Source organism: Drosophila melanogaster, chromosome 2R, assembly GCF_000001215.4.
Source record: "Drosophila melanogaster chromosome 2R".
NCBI lineage: Eukaryota > Metazoa > Arthropoda > Insecta > Diptera > Drosophilidae > Drosophila > Drosophila melanogaster.
In genome coordinates, this window is record NT_033778.4 from 11,790,245 (window position 1) to 11,808,267 (window position 18,023).

The following is an 18,023-nucleotide window of genomic DNA, read 5'->3' on the forward strand; positions in this document are numbered from 1 at the left end:
CTATTGCCGTTGCTGTTGCTGCTGTTCATGTTGCTGCTGGCGTCGCTGCTGCTGCTGCTGCTGCTGCTCGTGTGGAAAGGAAGAAAAACACAAAGCCAAAAAATGTCGCACGTTTGGCTTCGGTTTAGTCTCGATAATTCAATCGCCCTGCCAAGACGTCCAACGTCTCGCTGCCGCAACGCCTTTAGCCGACATTTTGGCCAACGTCCCGTGCATTACGCGATTTACACACCCCACATTTAGCAAATAATAACGAATAATAAAGAAACGTGCCCCCAATAAAGTATTGAAACAAGAAATATATATTATTTTATGATTATTGCAAGCGCAAAGCGGAAGTACATCGCATCGCGTGTGTGTGAATTCGCGAGTGTTCACATGTGTGTGTGTCTATTTGTCGGCCAGCAATGAGTTTCGATTTCATTTCGCTCTGAACGCACATAAATCGCAAAATATTGCACATATTACATAGAGGGGATAGCTATCGGTCAACTGATTACACGGGGCCAACAACGCCGAAACTGCCCAATGTCAGCCACATCGGTTAGCCAGCGCGTTATCACCCAGCGACAACTACGACACCTCTGAATTTTAGTTTACTGCTCTGTGCCGGCAGTAAATGGGTTAAAATTATGTACATTAATCGCCGAATGAATGTCGAATCAGTTAGAGAGACTGCTGTTTTTTATTGTGAGTATTGCCAGTGATCGATGGCCCGGCCAAATGAAGGTGAAGTGGTATTATTAGATTATGCTTGTAATGGGCTCCAAAACGATTTGACAGCACTTTGGGATACTTCAATACCGGGTTGGGTCCAACACGATATTTCCAGAAACTAGAATAATCCAGAATCTACAGTTATGCCGTTAGTGCTAATAGAATATTAAGTGCATAAAGGATGTACTTAGCTAACATAAATTACTTGAAAACGAGAATTCGGTTTTCGAAACGTAATTACACATTTATTACAAGCCATTCCGGTGTAGTGTTTACCCGTTGCTATCTGAAATTTAAGTTTTCGCAAAATTATTATAATTTAAAGCTTGATGGTGCCCTCAAAATATATCCTAAATTAGCCAAACTGATGTCTGCCGATGGCTAACTAACTTTGGGCTAACCAACTCTTCAGAACGTAATTGATTGATATGGGGAAAGACCCTTACCATTCAGCGACCCTCGTGTTAGCCACTCGAGTGACAAAACCCTCGAAATCTATAAAACAATAACCATCAAGGCCTCTCGAGTGAAAACCGCAGCCTCAAACACGGCTATCGGTTAGCGGCGTCGAGTTAGCCAAGTTACATGGAGCTCTCGGGCCAAACACTTCCTCAATACACAGCATAAGACCACCAAACACCCCCACCAAATACTCCCTAGTTGGTAGCTTCTAAAATCTTATCAAGGCGTTCGCTTTGTAATGCTATCGAGCACTTCCTCGCCTCGAATTCCTCGCCCTGGGTAACCTCGTTTCGGTCCCCATAGCCAATGTGCACGCTTTATTTTCCCAAGCATTTGTGCACTAAGAAAAATGCAGTCTACTTATTTAAGTAATATGTCAAATCATTTAGTCTTCTTAACGAAAAGAGCCTAAGGTGTTCAATATGACATTGAAAGCTCAAATGTTGCAAACAAGTATATTTCAAAACGTAACTCATGCACAGATTTCCACAGTGTATTCGAAGCTACTCTAGGTGGGTGGCAAAAGGAGGCGGGGGCGTAGGAGGTTGGGTACCGAACTAAAGTGAAGTGGTAGAAAAAGCCAAGGGTAGCGGGGTTTTCGACGGGTTAGGGGCAACCAAACGCATTATTTTGTAATTATCGACAGAGTTCTAATAAATAAACCGTAGCAAGACCCCGCACAAAAGAGTTTGGTTACTTTTTCTGGGTTGATGAAATTATGAATGGAGATAAGGTGTGGCATATGTGGTAGAGGAGGGTTCAGCAATACCCCGAAAAAAGTTGTAACTCTCATTCATTCAGATACCTCGGGCAAGGCTGAGCACCTACTAGCTTACAAATCTATCTTCCAACCGCAGATAGCAGATAGCAGGAGAATGGAGTAAACAAAACGTAATTTAGCATCGTAGACGACTTTTAAACGAATTACCCAGAGATACTTGGTCCCATAAATCGGCAAATAAATCGTATTTAAATGCAATAAAAACTTCGCAGAAATGGTCAAAATTAAATGGCCAAAGTCCTATTTACATCACGGAAAGCTCAGAAGCACCTGACTTCCATATATCGAAGGTAGACCTGGGTCCGACATGATTTACAACCTGACCTGGCACAATAGCACAAAAGTGGGAGGAAAAAAGGGGTAAAACACAAGCGCCGCCGCTTGGCGAAACAATAAATTCATTAAACCAAAGCCACGATTATTAATGAATGTAATAAAATACCAAAGAGACAACTAATCAAACATGATAAATTACCGAACAAAGGGGCCTTTATTTTTGGATGGGGAGACAGGTGAGGGAAGGTAATGGCTACCGACATACGCCCCTCCAGGGGCGTCACCAAAGGGGGGCACTCAAAGATGGCAATCGAAGAACAGGCAAGCAAACAACATGAAATACTTTTGTGCTCTGTTTGCACTGTGCCGAGGGTATCAAAGTATTTGTCGTGACATCGTGTAAACATTGGTATGCAATTTAGGTGTGATATTTTGTAGTTATTGCTGTTGGTCCCTTTCTGCCGTTTTTATCTGATAGCTACAATTATTGATGGCCCGGTTGGCAGATAGTAAAACGATAAGGCTGCCACAATTGAAAGAAAGAAGTAGAAATTGCTTAAACCATATATGTATATGTACCGGGAAAATGATAGAATCGAGTGCTAAACAGCTAAAAGCTACGGGTCAAAAAATAAGAATAAGAAGCATTAGTTGCTTTTAAGGCTTGCGAATGTGCAAAAAAAACTAAAGTAGTCCACATGTAAAATAAAAAAAAAAACTATAAATCTCGTTTTGTATATCTTCCAGGTGGTGATTTCAGGTGCATTATGTACAGTAGAAGATTACGTAATAATGTCACAGTGTGCACACAACAAAGCCATACACATAGCTGCGGAAGGAACAGTCTCAGTGACAGACACTTCACAGATACGTAAGTATTTCAATAAATTTACTACTTAACCCCCTCGTGCCCCTAACACCTCAAGTGCCCCAGTGCAAGTCTCCTGTTCGGATGTGTTTTTTTGTTTATTGACACGTCTGCAGGAAATGCCATCACATTGCCATCTAATTTACAATGTTGTACTCTTTCTTTTCGGCCGTGCCCTCGAAACCTTTCACAAAACAATATATATGTATCCCGAAAAATAGAAAATATTTCAACAATTTCCAGTAGTTTGTAGCTGCTGTTTGTTTGCATTCGATTTCCATGACAATGGGTCGAGTAAGGTGGGTGGGGGCATTCCACTTGGCTTGTCCAAATGTCGGTAACAACAATAACAGAAAGTGCTATAGTTGTTGAATATTTTTCTGCTCGATCTATTGATAATGTAGCCAAACGTCATTCGAACGCGTGACGAAATCCACTTGAGATGCTGTAACAGAGGTTGGAATGCAAATGAGGCTGAGAAAAAACAATATTTAAGACCCAACAATTCGTTTAATTTAAATGCAAAAACTCACTAATTATTCTCAAAGTACCTATGAATGGTAAAGGTTTTATTTTCAACTATCTACCAGTTAATAAACACTTTACCCACTTCGATTTGAGCCACAACTATATGGAACACACATTTCCAAACGCAACCTTTCTGGGGCCTGCATAAAATGCGTAATTTATTGCAAAAACTGGCAACAAAGCAACTCACACCGAAGAAAAATGTAAAAATCATAAAAATTTGCTACGCTTTGGGTCAACTTTCACTCAACGCAACATCAGCGACCTTTTTTTGTTTTTGGATCTGACCATGGCCAATTAGAGCCGCTGCAGCTGCTGCCTGAAAAGCCGAAAGAAGAGATACAAGGACCAGCACGAGCTACGCAGCCTCACACAGCAGGATAATAGGGAAAGAAAGGACAGGACAATGGAGGTTCAGAAGAAGCGAGCAAATGCTGGAAAATGCAGTGACAACAGGTGCAAAATTATTTTTTGTTTGTTGCGAGTGCGCGTGAAAATTTCCAGCTGGCCAGGGACAGGAATATGACCACTTAAGGCCTAATGTGCGAAAAGTTCCTTTGTCAATTTACACGCCCTCTCCTCACCAAGCGACCGTGAAAACTTCATTCATTTGCATGGCTAAGCTCAGGTAGCCGGGGATTATCCCTCGTTCTAACCAAAACCTCCTGCTACATTCGGGTTTATCCCACTTGTTTGGCTGGGAATTTCCCCCGCAGATTTACGGTGGTCAGCCAAATCCCGGTTAGCTGGAAAAATATCGCAGAAATAAGGGAAGGTACGGCTGCTAATGAATCCTGACATCTCAATCAATTTTGGGGGAATCGAAACGCAAGGGAGGTGGAACTTTCACCACCCCAAACAAAAAGTGAAAACGCACTCACCCGAGACCACAACATTTTCCCATTTTCCAAAACAGAAGCGGGCCACACGTCAATAAATCACACGATTTAATTTCAGACCAACAGAAGGCGAAAATTGTTGAGGTGGTTTGTGTGGATTGCGATGTGTTCCCTAGGACCGCAACTGCAACTAGGGACCATGGCCATAAAACATTTTATTGCTCATCATGTGCGGTCATAAATCTGAGAACGCAATCAGTTCTGGCCGGCTCCCCTATATATTCCGGCCATATATATATATATATATATGTATATCGGATAGGTTCAGGGCGTTGCCCAATGAACACCTAACCCTTACCCCTGTCCACGGGATGCATGTAACAAGTAACGCAACCGTTAATTTCTTGATCAAATTAATCCCAGTCCGCGGCGGCTCTTTTTTTGGAACTCCTGCCCGAATCCCGTATGGAGTGGTCTGCCAGAAGTTTGGCCGCTTGTTTGCCTGGCAGTTCATTAAAAATGTTTAGCATTGTTCAGCATCGTTGACGGCGGCAGCGCCAGTGATCAATCAGATACTCTCAAGATGCTGTACCTACGATTGCCTCAATGTTTTCATAACAAGTGCGAGATCGTCGGATAATCGTCTTTGTAGCACACAACCATAATGGGAACTCTAAGAATAGGTTGAGCAATATATATGTACATATATCTTTAGGCTGAAAATATAAGGAAGTATTATTCGTTATCTTAAGTTGATCACTTATATATAACTTAAATTTGTAGGGATTTTTTACCTTTACAATCCATTTGCCTTCATGCATAACCATTTTCATTCATCTTTTCTGGTGTTTGTCTTACTTTACGTACCTTTCACAAAATCTGCCTTGAACAAATTTGTTAATCCTTTTCCATCTATGTACTCCTCCTCACACAAGCTTGAACCCTTTGCACCTAGGCTTACTTTCTGTGACACGATCGCACACAAGTTGTTCCCAAAGAAAATCCCTCAATGACTTTGCCGCCTGGCCCTGAGCCCGAAAACCGAGACCAAGCCGGCGACGAGACCCAGACGAAGAGGTGCTAATAATGTGGGAAATATTTAGCACCATCATTACAAACATCATTAAAATATAAATAGATGTGTTTAACATGAACACCCAAAAGGGAAAACCAAGGAAAAAGAGCGGCCGAAAAAACATTGGAACAGAAAGTTCGACTTGGTCGAAAAGGAAATCATGTGGCCTGAAAGAAATTCCAAGAAATAGCACATGGTGTCTTTTTGGGGGGTATATGTGTATGGGTATATTGAACCTATAGGCTCTTGCTCCGATCGCGCAGATTCATCAATTAACGCCCATGTGAGCGAGACGGGTGATCGGTGAGCGGGGACGGAAAGAGACAGATAGCCCCTTCATTTCGGTCCAAGACGTCAGCAAATAAATGCATTTCCGTTGGCCGGTCAGTCCACAAACAAATTTCCAAGAGACGCCGACGAAGCTAAAGAAAATGTTGAAAAATTCCCAAACGAGATTCGACTCGATATTCTCTTACCTACCGCGCGAGGCAGAAAAGAAGAAGACGAGGAAAAAAGGGGCTCAAACGGTTAAGAAAACATGGTCAACAACAAAGGCGAACAAGTGTACCGCTTGCCGATCGTCAGTTCGACAGTTTTTGGTCAATTGCTTCACTCGATCGTTCGGGAGTTTTGGAACAGAGAGATATTCCAAAGGGCCTGCATTGATTTCCACTTAACGCTTCAAAACTCAAGTGGCCAGTCTAGGCCATATAGTATTCTCCATACCATACCATTCCTTTTCGAGCCAAGTTTACTGTTGAAGTAAACGCGCTTTCGTTCCTGGCTCTCTCTGTTTCAATATTATTGTTTCCCACAGTTGGTCAGAAAATATTTAAGCGCCAATTTGATGTAGTTTTTCTTGTCCCAGTAGTTTTTCCTCTTCATTTCTTTCATTTCTCTCTGGCCCGGTCAAGTGTCCCCCCTTGAATTTGAATAACAATGCCGTTCGGCTCGGCATCAAAGCTGGCTTTCTTTCCCGAATTCTCCCCTCCGACTTTTCCCAACTTCGATTTTGGTAATGAGCGATTGGGCCGTTTGATCTTCAGTTGGCAGCAAGGAGCCGGGTTGTCAGCAATTACGCACTTGACGGGGAAAATCGGGCCTGACAATGGAGCTGGAAGGAGCTGTTCAATGGGGTTCAATGGGGTTCGATAGGGGGCTAGTCAGTCAGTCGATCCCTTGAAAATCAAAAGTTCTCGGAATCTGTTATTGTCTAGCGTGGGAATAGAGTTGTGACCGTAGCGACATCGTTTTGGAGATGAGCGGGATTTTGAAACCATGAAAATGAATGGATCTGAATGGTGAAATAAAATCACATGTGAACAGGATCTTAAAACAGATGCATTTTTTTCTTTAGCATGCAAAACACCCAAATCGTACAGATAGACTTTTGTTTTATCCTTAATAAAATGAAAGCAATTCTATACTCCATCCGTCTTAGTCTGTGTAGAAAGTAAAACCCATCGAGCACTGTTTTTAGGTAAACATGCAACCGAATCGTGTTCTAATCAATAAAACCCACCACATGCCCCATAGCTATCCGATTATCTGTGAGATAATCGAGTCCAGACCCATCTCAGACTCATAACTGTAGCACACTCCATACCGCACACCGTTAAACTGTGCATTTTACGAGCCCGAAACCAATCGAAAAAACCAAATCCAAAGCCAGAACCGAAAAGCCATTAAAGAAATGCCGTCGCGGGGATAAAACAAAACGCCGCCGATCAGTGATCACCCATCAGCGATCAACGATCGTTGTTCCCCGATCAGTGTGGCAATAAATTCATCAAACAAATATTGCTAGGCCTGCTGCTGATCGACATGAATATTAAAAACCACAAAACTATAATCAGGGCACTATGATCAGTGGCGATGGTCGGTGGGTCCAGGAAACATATCAATCTCTCTGAGCCAGCGTTGTTGTTTCTCCTTTTTTTGTGTGTGTGTGTGTTGCAACCATTAACTGCCTGCAGACGACCTAATGGACAAGATCTTTCGTCACTCCCCGAAGGGATTTACCTTTTTGTGTTTGCTGCTCTGCAGCAGCGATCGAACGATACATCTTTCGCCTGATCCGCTGTCGCCGATGTGTGGTTGATCCTTAAATACCCTTTAAATTGATCTTAATTTCCCCCCAACCGCATTTATCATCATTTATATCGGCGGGCCCTTCCGCTTTTTCGATGGAGTTTACTCCGCTGTCTGAGTGCTCCGATATGCTATCTATCGGGATGGATGTAATGGAAGTGGAGGATCAGGCATCTGTTGCTAGGGACATGGACGCAAAGGACTTAGCAGCTCCTGAATGAAAGATAGTTTTTTAACAAAAAAGAGTAAGATAAAACTCCGTTCAGGGTACATCACACGAAGTTAAAATAGTGTGTTGGCTCGAAAGGGTTTCCACCCAAATGTTAGCACAAGCAAGTTTATTTTTGGAAACCCCCTTTGGGTTGCATGATTCATAGCCATCCCTCAATCGATAATCTCGAGTGTCTGTTCAATTGATTTAGCCTAATTTATTTTAAGCATTTCCCAGAACAAAACGTTCCGTGTCATTGGGCAGGAAATGTCGCAAGCTCTTGAGGCTTTGGGGCAACCAAATTGTATATGTATATAAATTGTGGTCAAAGCCAAGACATCTGTCAGTTGATCATTGCGGCAGAACGGAAATGCATTCATTTGTCAGTTGGCTTGTGCCGGCCAAATAAATCAATTTACTTGGCCGGCGGCTGGCTCCCTCTTCGAAATTCCTCATTTTCCACCCAATACCACCGCGACTGCCACTTTCCAATTACGTAAAGACTTTAAAGGAACGATTCGGATGGAGGTTTTCTGGATCGCGTGCAGCTATGCAAATTCAACTGAGTCCTGCAGTCGGAATCGAATCGAGTCTCTCACTACCGTTTAATGAGCTCGCGATGGTAATGGTAATGGTAATGGTGATGGTGATGGTAGTGGCTCACTTTGCATGACTCAAACTTAAACTCAAACTTCAAACGACCGTGTTCCTCCTTCGGTTTTTTTTTTTTTTTTTGGGCATGCAAATGGGTCTTTTAATCATACGAAACCCGTGTATTTTGGGCAGTTGTTAATGGCAGAAGGAGTTGGCTTGCGTGTCTTTGGCCTGTTCCCATCGACACGCAACGCAATCCCCCAGAAAGCCCCCCAAATCCATCCATTTAATTCAAGTATCTGCTAGATGACAATGCGTGCCTGCCGACACCTTGCCAGCTACATTTGTAGTACTGGCAATTGTCGATTGCGGGGGCAAATTGACTTTCGATTGGCACATAATCTACCCACTGACGTAACCATGAACTTGACTTGGCTTCGGGTCTAGACCACACTCAGACAATTTAGTCGGAATGGCAAAACGGAGCTTTTAACTGGGCCTTTAATAGAGTTGTCCTGGTGCCGATCAGGCGGCACATAAAAATGTTTTCTTATCTGCTTATTAAAGGGTCGCAGTGCCGCAAAACTGGATCCGAGCAGCATTTTGGCCACATCAAGAAAAATTAAGGCCCAAACAGAGAGGTTTGGCAGACATTGACCAAACGTTTTGGGGCGAAGTTAAGCGCAAATTATGAAATGAGTAGGAAGCGCCATTAAGACAAAAAGTCATTAAAAAATCGAGAGACTGGAGTAGATCTCAAAGGAGACGAGGAAACCCGAAGAATTGAAGAATTTACCAGTTTAAGATACTTAAAAACGTTGCCGAAATATTTTCGAGTTCATTATGCAATTGTTTTATTTTTTAAATATTGCAATACATTTAATCCAAGTTTATTTAACCTAATAATGAGTGAACCAATAATGCTTTAATGTAAACAAAATTATCTTTAAAAATGTAGATTTATATCATATTTTTTTGGAGACCATCAGAAATAAGGCACAATGTAATGTATTTTCCACCTTAATTGATGGCTCAGTTAGTGAAATCGAATGCAATAAACAAATATTTATGTATGGAACAAGAATCCCAACACGTGATATACACTTCCTTATTGAGCCAAATTGTTCAAAAACTTTCCCATAGCTAAGATTACATGCTTTTCGCTATAAAACATGAAAACGGAGCTCCAGTATCAACAGCTTTGCATGTGCCTTATAAAAGGTTTATTTTTCCAACGAATCAATTTGCAAATATTCCCAGGAAGGTGAAAAAAAATAATTTGAAAAGAGTTGCGATCCCACTTCTTTTACGAGCTCCTTGCACCTGAGGCCTTAATTAAGTCCTGGCCGAAAGTACCGTCTGTGCCAAGGATCTCTGGAAAACAAACAAACAAAATGTTAAAGTCGAAATAATGACGCGCGAAAAACAATAAAACAAAGGCACTGAGCACAGCGAACCGAGAAATAATGCTGGCTGGCAAAATGACAGACAATAAAAGTGGGCTAGGACTCGGGGCAAAATCCAGCTGGCCGCACTTGGCACCTTTTTGGCCCGATCCTGTTGGCCACACAGCGTCAAATGGCCAGCCGGGCGGACAAGGACATGACGTTTTTATTATGCCCAGCGTCTGACTTTTGCTCTAGGCCAGAAAAAAAAGAAACTACAAGAAAAAAAAACAGAAAAAGATAGACGGCGCCCTGCCGAGTAACCCGTGACCAAGTCGACATACATAGATCTCCTCTGGTTCTGGCCCTAAACTTTTGTTTTACGGCCCACGGGCTAGGGTAGCGTAAATCATGAGGTGTTATCCTTGGCGCTGAGGGGCTTCAGGGTGCTAGAATTGCACATGCATTGCTGTTCGAGGTTTCCCTGCTCTTCTGGCAATTTCAGCTAATTAATGGCATCATTATAGGGCACCGTATCCCTCGGACATGTTAATAGTGCTCTCTGTTTACTTTTTAGCCGTTCGAAAGGATAATTATCTTGTAAGTGGTCCAGACACGCCCACCCATTTGGATCCTGCGCCAGGGTAAACAGTTTTACATTATCCAGGAATATTTGGGTGGTCTCTCTAGTCTTTCGAAACTGGACAAAGAAGTCAGGCAGCTTTCAAAGACATTTTTCAGCCAAAAAAAAAAACATAGGCTTTGATCACTTAAGATTTTAGTTCTGAGTCGTGTTGATAAAGGAATTCTTATTACTAGCAACTGCCCACTTCAAAAAAGCCTAAATTTATTTCCTAACTTCAACTGCATAAATTGTACCAATCGACTGGTAATGTCTTTCCATTTTGTTAAGCAATTAGAATACCATTCAAGGAACGCGAAGATAAAGAACCTTCGGTTTTGAGTACTTAATTAAAAGTGCATAAATTTGCCACTCTAATTTCGAACAATAAATTTTTCACCACCACCGAAGTGAGCGGAAATTCAATTACAAATCCATTGCGAGACAAAATAGCGGGAAATTAATTCGGGATATTTATGGGGCTGTGCCGAAAATCACCCCATACATAACCATAAAGCCGGCTTTATCTGCTGTTAACCCATTAGTTGACAAATTTTTGCGGGGCCCGAGCTTCGGTCGATCGGCGTGGCACCCACGCAGCTTCCTGGAGAATTACGATCATTGGCCAATCGATGGGTATTAGCACCTGTCTGCGTAAATCCCGCGACAACTATATCTTAATTTATGATGACGTAATCAATGCTTCTGCATATATCTTGGCCATAACTCAGATCGTTCGCGTGCGTGGATCCAAATGTTAATGGGCTTACGGAGGAGTGGCAAAATTTGGCAAAATAGAAAATAAAACTGAAATGGCTGGAGAAGTGATAAAAAGAAGTGAAACAATTCAAATTGTCACAATAACTCAGCGAGTTATGATCAAAAGGAAGCCAGCAAAATTTTACTGTTTACTAGCGACTGTTGCAACTGCAAGCTGCAACTGCAAATGCCACAGGCGAGTGTTAACGTATACCCATTAAATGGGATACCGAAAGGCGTAAACAAGTGACGGAGACTGCAGCCGTCGGCAAAATTTATGTGACCGGGTTGACAATTTTCCAAAATTTTTTTTTTATTTTATTTTTTGGGTGGTGCGTTTTTTATGCCTTTTTTCTCTGCGTTTTATTATTTTTCTTTTTTTTTGTGGCCATCTAGTGAGTATTTCGGACCTGATGGTGGCGCATTAGCGGGGCCATTTCAAGTTGGCTAACACTAACACGCAGTTTAAACGGCTTGTAAGTGACCACGTTTGCACTTAATTAATAAAGTCCGCAAATCCATGCCACACCGCTGACTTTGTTGCCATGTTGCAACTTCGATTCGCCGGTTCGCGATTCGACTCGAATTTGAGTTAGAGTTTGCGTCCTTGCTTAGATAACATTGCAATTAGTGTTGCTCGATGCAATATATTCTTGTGTTTATTTTAATAAATTGCCATCGAGCCGGGTCGGTTTAACTTAATTAAATGCCAGTTTCAATTTATTTTCCATTTACTCTCCCTGACTGCCTTACTGCCGCCTGCCTGCCACAATGAAAGCGAAACCGCAGAAACAACAATATCGCCGCGTATCGGCGGGTAAATAAACAAAAGCGGGCTGGGGAAAAATTAAAAAAAAAAAAAAAATGAAGGAAAAAGAAAAATTGCCTCTGTGGCTGATGGAACTATCAATGTAATTTAACATTCATTCGCCGCCAGCAGCAATTAACTGTAAATAACATGCCGAGCGGGCTGCGTGTGTGGTCTGCAAAAATGGTTAAAGAAACAAAAAAAAAAACCAAATAAATAAAGCACCACTTTCAATATCGACTACAAAGCGGCTTTTTGTTATTGCCCTTGTCATCGAACTTGTCCGCAGGCCATTCGATTGATAAATGCCTTGCATATGCATATATGCATCCAGGTGTATCGATATCACCGGCAGCAGGCCTCTGAAATAACAGTATATCTGTAGGATGAGTAACATTATAGTTTCAGAAGTTCAGTTCACTGAGTCACTGGCTTGCAACAGACAGACAGTCAATTAATTGAGTTTGCATTAATAAATGGCACTAATTATTGATTCAAAGTGACATGCTTCCCAAGGAAATGACTAATCCACTGCGATCACGCAAATATCTGTAACCATTTCACTGGAAAATAACAAACACCGTTAAGTTAATTCGTAAAACTAAAAGTTTGCACTTTATGACGAAAAATCTAGAGCAACATAAAATGCTTTTTACATTTACTTATACATTTTATGGCTATTTTAATCAGATTCAACAAAAATTCTTGAAATGGTTGCGCCTTTAAGTTTTATCTCGCATTTTTCTATAATTTTAATTGCTTTTTCTTGATTTGGTCGACCTCAAAATTCAATCAGAGCAACATAAATTATAAGCAAATAAAATTTGGTGTGGAGCCCACAAAATTTGACCCAGAAATGCGTAGCGTTGACTCCAATAAAAGAGATTTTTTCTTTCACGATTGTTACTAGGGGCACCACCCACATAAAGAAATTTTGCTATTTTCTCCCACCTCTCTCTATTTAGGTACACTGGAAAAAAATGTATCGTATCGTATTTTGTGTAAAATAAATCTATAAATCTATAGATAAACGTAGGGAACTTAAAATTGTACGATAAATAATACATGATACATATAATATGTGATATGCAATAAGCGGTCGTATGCAATGGAAATTCATTGATGATTGTCTTTAAAAGTATGCAATGGTATCCTTTACACAGATTACAAGATTCATTAAGAACGTTATAAACGTTAACTTTAAGGTGCAGATCAGTGTATATAAAAGACGTTCAAAGATCTCTTAAAAGGGATTGTGACCCAGCATTTTCTCAGTGTACTGTCTGGTACTGTGGGGGCGACAACTCGTGCGCTAATTAACTCATTGACACTGTGCCCCCTGCGACCGTCGCGCCCGCTGCACTGCATCCAATTCCCGGGGCAGCGATTCGGGTGGCGTCAGTGAAAGAATCGTGCGTAAAACTTGAGAACGCTCCACATTAAATGGCGCTAATTTCGTGGCATTCGAGCTGGCTCTGGAGCAGTGGGCAGCCGTGAGCTCCAGTGGTCAGTGGAAATGGAGCTGGAGCTGGAACTGGAGCTGGATATACATACATATGTGATGCTGGAGCTGGGAGTCGAGGTCTGGTCTTCAGGGCGTGCCAATGCAATTAGCATTAGTGCAGTTGCCATTGCCGCGAGGAGGGGAGACGTAGAGTAGTGGAGGTCGAAACTGATAAATGGCTGCAAGTTGAGGTTTGTTTTCCTTTTGCCCAGGCCCAGGGCAGTTTGTTTGCCGCTCTCCGCTTACAAAACAAACCGAAATGCCAGCCGCGGCACCAGGCGAGCAAATAAAACGGTTTCTTCCAGGAAACGTGACAAAAACGTCAATAACTGCGGGCTCTATACGCGCACTATACCGTATACTATATGCCATATAGTGGCTGCAACTACGCCGATTCCGATGACGATGCCAATACCAATACCAATACCAATGCCAATGCAAAAACCAATACGGATGATGGCCAGGGCCACTAGTTGCAGCATGTGACAAATCTCACTTGTTTGTTGATTTTGCTGCATATGCGAAATGCAATTACTTAGGGCCGCCTGTAATCTAAGACGGCTTCACCCAGACCCGTCTCAAGACCCCAGACTCCAGAGCCCAGACTCCAGACTCCAGAGCCCAGGGAACCCAACTGCAATCGTCAGCGTAAAAGTTCCGGGAATGCATCCATCGAAGTGAACGCCTCAGACGACATTCCTGGAACTATTGCAACTCATTGGGGCAATGCTCTTGGGGTAAGTAATGCTTATGAGCCAAGGATAACTTTTGGTCTTACATCAAGAAGAATTCAGGCTGGAATACTCAACAGTCAAGGCTTACATGAAGTTTCCAACTACATATAAACTGAAGATCAATTGAGGAACATACAATTAATACAACTTATGTCAACATAACAGTATACTACAATTAAAAATATATATATATAGATAATATAACTTAACTTAAGTCTATGATCATAAACTAAGGCATGGAATTCTTTTCCGCATAAATAAGTCATGTGATAGTGAAAGTAGAATCTGGAAAGTAAAATCAAATACGGCTGGACTCAATAAATATGCCGGGGAAATGAAATGGGCTTTGATTATCATAGAGATCGATAAGCTGCGATTTATGCTTATCAAGACGCAGAGATGAGAGTTGGCAACGCCCACCGATCTTTCGGATCTTACTATCCACGGAGATCCCATAACTCAAATCTCAAGATGGGGGCCAGTATCATGCTGATGGAATGACAAACTGATCGTTGCGATGGAATAAACGTGTGATGTTTTTAAGGTTTTGGGGTTTTGGCCATATCCATATGTACACGGATGGATCGTAAAATGTGTTTTCCGATTTTCGTTTCGGTTGTTTTTCGTACATGTGCCGCAATTACGAGGCAAATTTTGACGCCCCAGCTCGTTCGTTGTCGAGATATTTGATTTTTGTTTTTATTTTGATTCGTTTTTTGATTTTGGATTTTGTTCATGCTGTGCAGTTTAGCATTTTATGATTTTTTAATTTTATGTTGATGAAGCTCATTGCTTGCATATTTGATTAACGTTTTGGTCGTCGTTTCTGGTTGTGTTTTTAATGGTTTGTTTGTTGGCCGGGTTCTTTGTTTTCCTGATTATTTCCACCATAATGCCTGATTCGCCTGCTTTAGGCTTCCCTCTGAGTGTGTCATTTGTTACATATTCGGCTTTTGACATTATTTATCAAGAGTTGTGTTTTTACGGCCCACAAAATAAAGCTGTGCCCAGCTGGTGGGCCAGCCCCATATAAAGTGGGGTATTTATAAAACTGAAAAGTATAAGAAATGAAACTTTAAAAATGCATGAAATTTTTTTATATACAAATTCGCAATTTGCCGGTCAGGTATGAAATTCTTATCATTCGTTTAAGATTTTTTGCCAGCTAGTGACGCAAATCCTATGACGTCACAGCCCTCAGTTAGTGACAATTAAATTATGGCCAGCAAGAAAGACGCTATCGTTCAATGCCGTAAATACCCATAAATTAGAACAACCAGCCCCGCCCGAAATTCTATATCCATCGGTTCATTTCGGAAACAAATCACGCCCACATATATTGAGCACTATCGATAGCATCTCAGAACGCCTTTTCGTTGGCTTTATTTTGCCATATTTATGCTGATGCATTTCTCAGTTCAAACGCCCTTTCAAAAACTAAACTAAACGAAACGAAACGAAACGAGACGAGGCGAACATTCCACTCACCATGACTAATAACTTAATTAGAAACTCGACAGAAGACGAAGATTTGGTTGTTAAAATCTTAATAACTTGCGGCAAAAATGCGACCCGATCGAAGCTTTTTATTGAGTGAAAAACAAACCCATAGCGGAGATCTCTAAAATACCCAAAAAGATCGAAGCCCATAAAAATTCCAAAGCCTAAAATGCATTTGATGGCTTTTTCTTGGGAGTGTGAGTGTGTGTCGTGGAAATAAAAATAAACATTTGGCTTTTCTAGCTCGGGGTGTCAATCTTCTCGGGGGATACACTAAAGCCAGAAGTTAGGAACTGTGGCACTTTCAATGTCAAAGTCATTGGGAGTTCAACGATATCAAAGCTAGGGTCTTCTAATAGATTAACCCAGCCACAAAGACCACAAAAATAATACCGTTGCCCATCTCGATGGACTTGCACTTCCTGCTCGGCCAAGAAATCAAGTAGGCAAATGTGGCACAATGGCGAGGAATCGAAGTTTGCATCGCTTGAGGGGGGAAAAAGAAAACTGAAACTGACACTGCTAGTAAAAGCTCACTGAAAAAAGAGATCCACATAATTTCTATTAATTACTGGATTGTAAAGGTTGGAAAAGTAGTTTTGTAAGGCACTTACTGATTAACTAGCTAGTTTCATATTCTTTAAACTAGAGTTTTCGGGAATATTAGAGTACTATAATGATAAAACCCTGATTTTGGGCCACGTATTTTCTCCCAGCACAGCACCAAGTGCGCACTCACAAGTTGTTGGCTGCCAGAGGGTGCTCCACTCGGGGTTTGTGTCACCAAACTAATGAAATCAATAAGCTAGACGAGCGGACGGGCCGTGAATCACAAGAGTCCCAGGAATAACAACAAAGGGAGCTCCCTGGGGCAAGAGGCACAAGTGGCTGCCACCGGCGGCCAAAGGTGTGAAGCACAGAGTCACTCAAGCCCTCAGCTCGCCTCGGCTTATGAAATATGAGAGCTAAGAGCCGAGATGCCAGAGTTGTGAACTCAGAACTCAGAACAGGGAACCCAGACCCAGACCAAGACCAAGACCGATACCGAGACCAGGAACGGCGACTCTTGCCAAGAATTTGTGTGCATAAATTTAATTACTGGCAGAACGGCAGAATGGCAGACGACTGAGAGCGGGGCTGAACCCAGTCACCTATCAATCTAACTCGAGTGGCTTTTCTCCTCGTGTTGCCTTTTTCTTTGGCTTTTCAAGTGCTTTACTTATTAGTGACTTTTGTGGCCGCATCCCGCCTCCACCTCCTCCCGCTCCTCCTCCTCGCTGAAGTTCAATAGCCTGTCGAGGCCAGATACAGATACAGTATCTGAAATACTGAGCAGAGGGGCAGATGCACCGCCCATATATACATCAGTTTATAATTAGCGGAGAGAGCATGCGCACCTTGGCTACTTGACTTTCCGAGGCTTAATGCATTCGCCGACTATTTTGGGAAATTGTTTTGGTTTTTGATCGAAATTATAGGAAACAAATAGGAGGGCTTAGAACGAAGCAAACTATAATCAAACATAAATGATAATATGGTTTATACTTATGCCTGAGAAAAATATGGTACTAATATACTGATATAAGAGAGCGATATGTAATACTTCGTCATCTCAGATAGCAGGCTTACTAATATTTAATCAAAGTATTTGACAACCACCCATCACTGACGACATTCATTAGGTAATATCCGCGAAGACGCGTGTTTCGTTTAAGGTCAAAGTTCTAGAGCTACACGAACTTGTATCTCGATGTTCATGATATACCCCTGCCAGCACCCATCGTTACCTTCCGTTTTGGCATCACTTAATCACTTCGACCAAAAGAGCCATGTTTGCCTTTAATTAAAAATGTTTTTGCCCGCCAAATATTTACATCAATTAGGAACACTCGCCAGGCTGATTAGCTGATGAAATTAATTTGTTGTTTTCGATTTTGTATTTTCAGAAAATATAACGATAGTCGGCTTCCCGGATTATCTGAACAACGAATTCAAAATAGCACTGTACGCAAAAGAAACTCGAAGATATTTGTGTTTCAACGACAATTGGAGATTAGTTGGCATGGTGAGTAGAAATCTAGCGTTGTAATAAATTTTGGAATCCTCCCTTGGGGAAACTGATTCATTTGCCCGTGATAGATAAAATGACATCGCAAAGATGAAAGGGCATTTCCACACGATTTGTTTATGGATAGATAAAGTTTATGGCGCTATGGTGCAAGCAAATTGTTGGCAATAGCCACAATTATATGCTTGACAATATTTATTC

The 18,023-nt window shown here is 41.7% G+C and overlaps 1 protein-coding gene across 2 annotated transcripts in view; it reads left to right on the forward strand.

The window, feature by feature from the left end:
- The window catches only part of ths (thisbe), a 57,608-nt gene that overhangs the window by 33,428 nt on the left and 6,157 nt on the right, over window positions 1-18,023 (forward strand). The window contains exons 1-3 of one of the 2 annotated variants that reach the window (NM_136857.4): window positions 122-690; window positions 2,984-3,107; window positions 17,701-17,819. In NM_136857.4, the coding sequence (NP_610701.2) occupies window positions 655-690; window positions 2,984-3,107; window positions 17,701-17,819 (279 nt within the window). In that variant the 5' untranslated portion in view covers window positions 122-654. Of the gene's footprint in view, window positions 1-121; window positions 691-2,983; window positions 3,108-17,700; window positions 17,820-18,023 lie in introns of those variants that run through there. The other variant, NM_001259339.2, reaches the window with a different exon arrangement.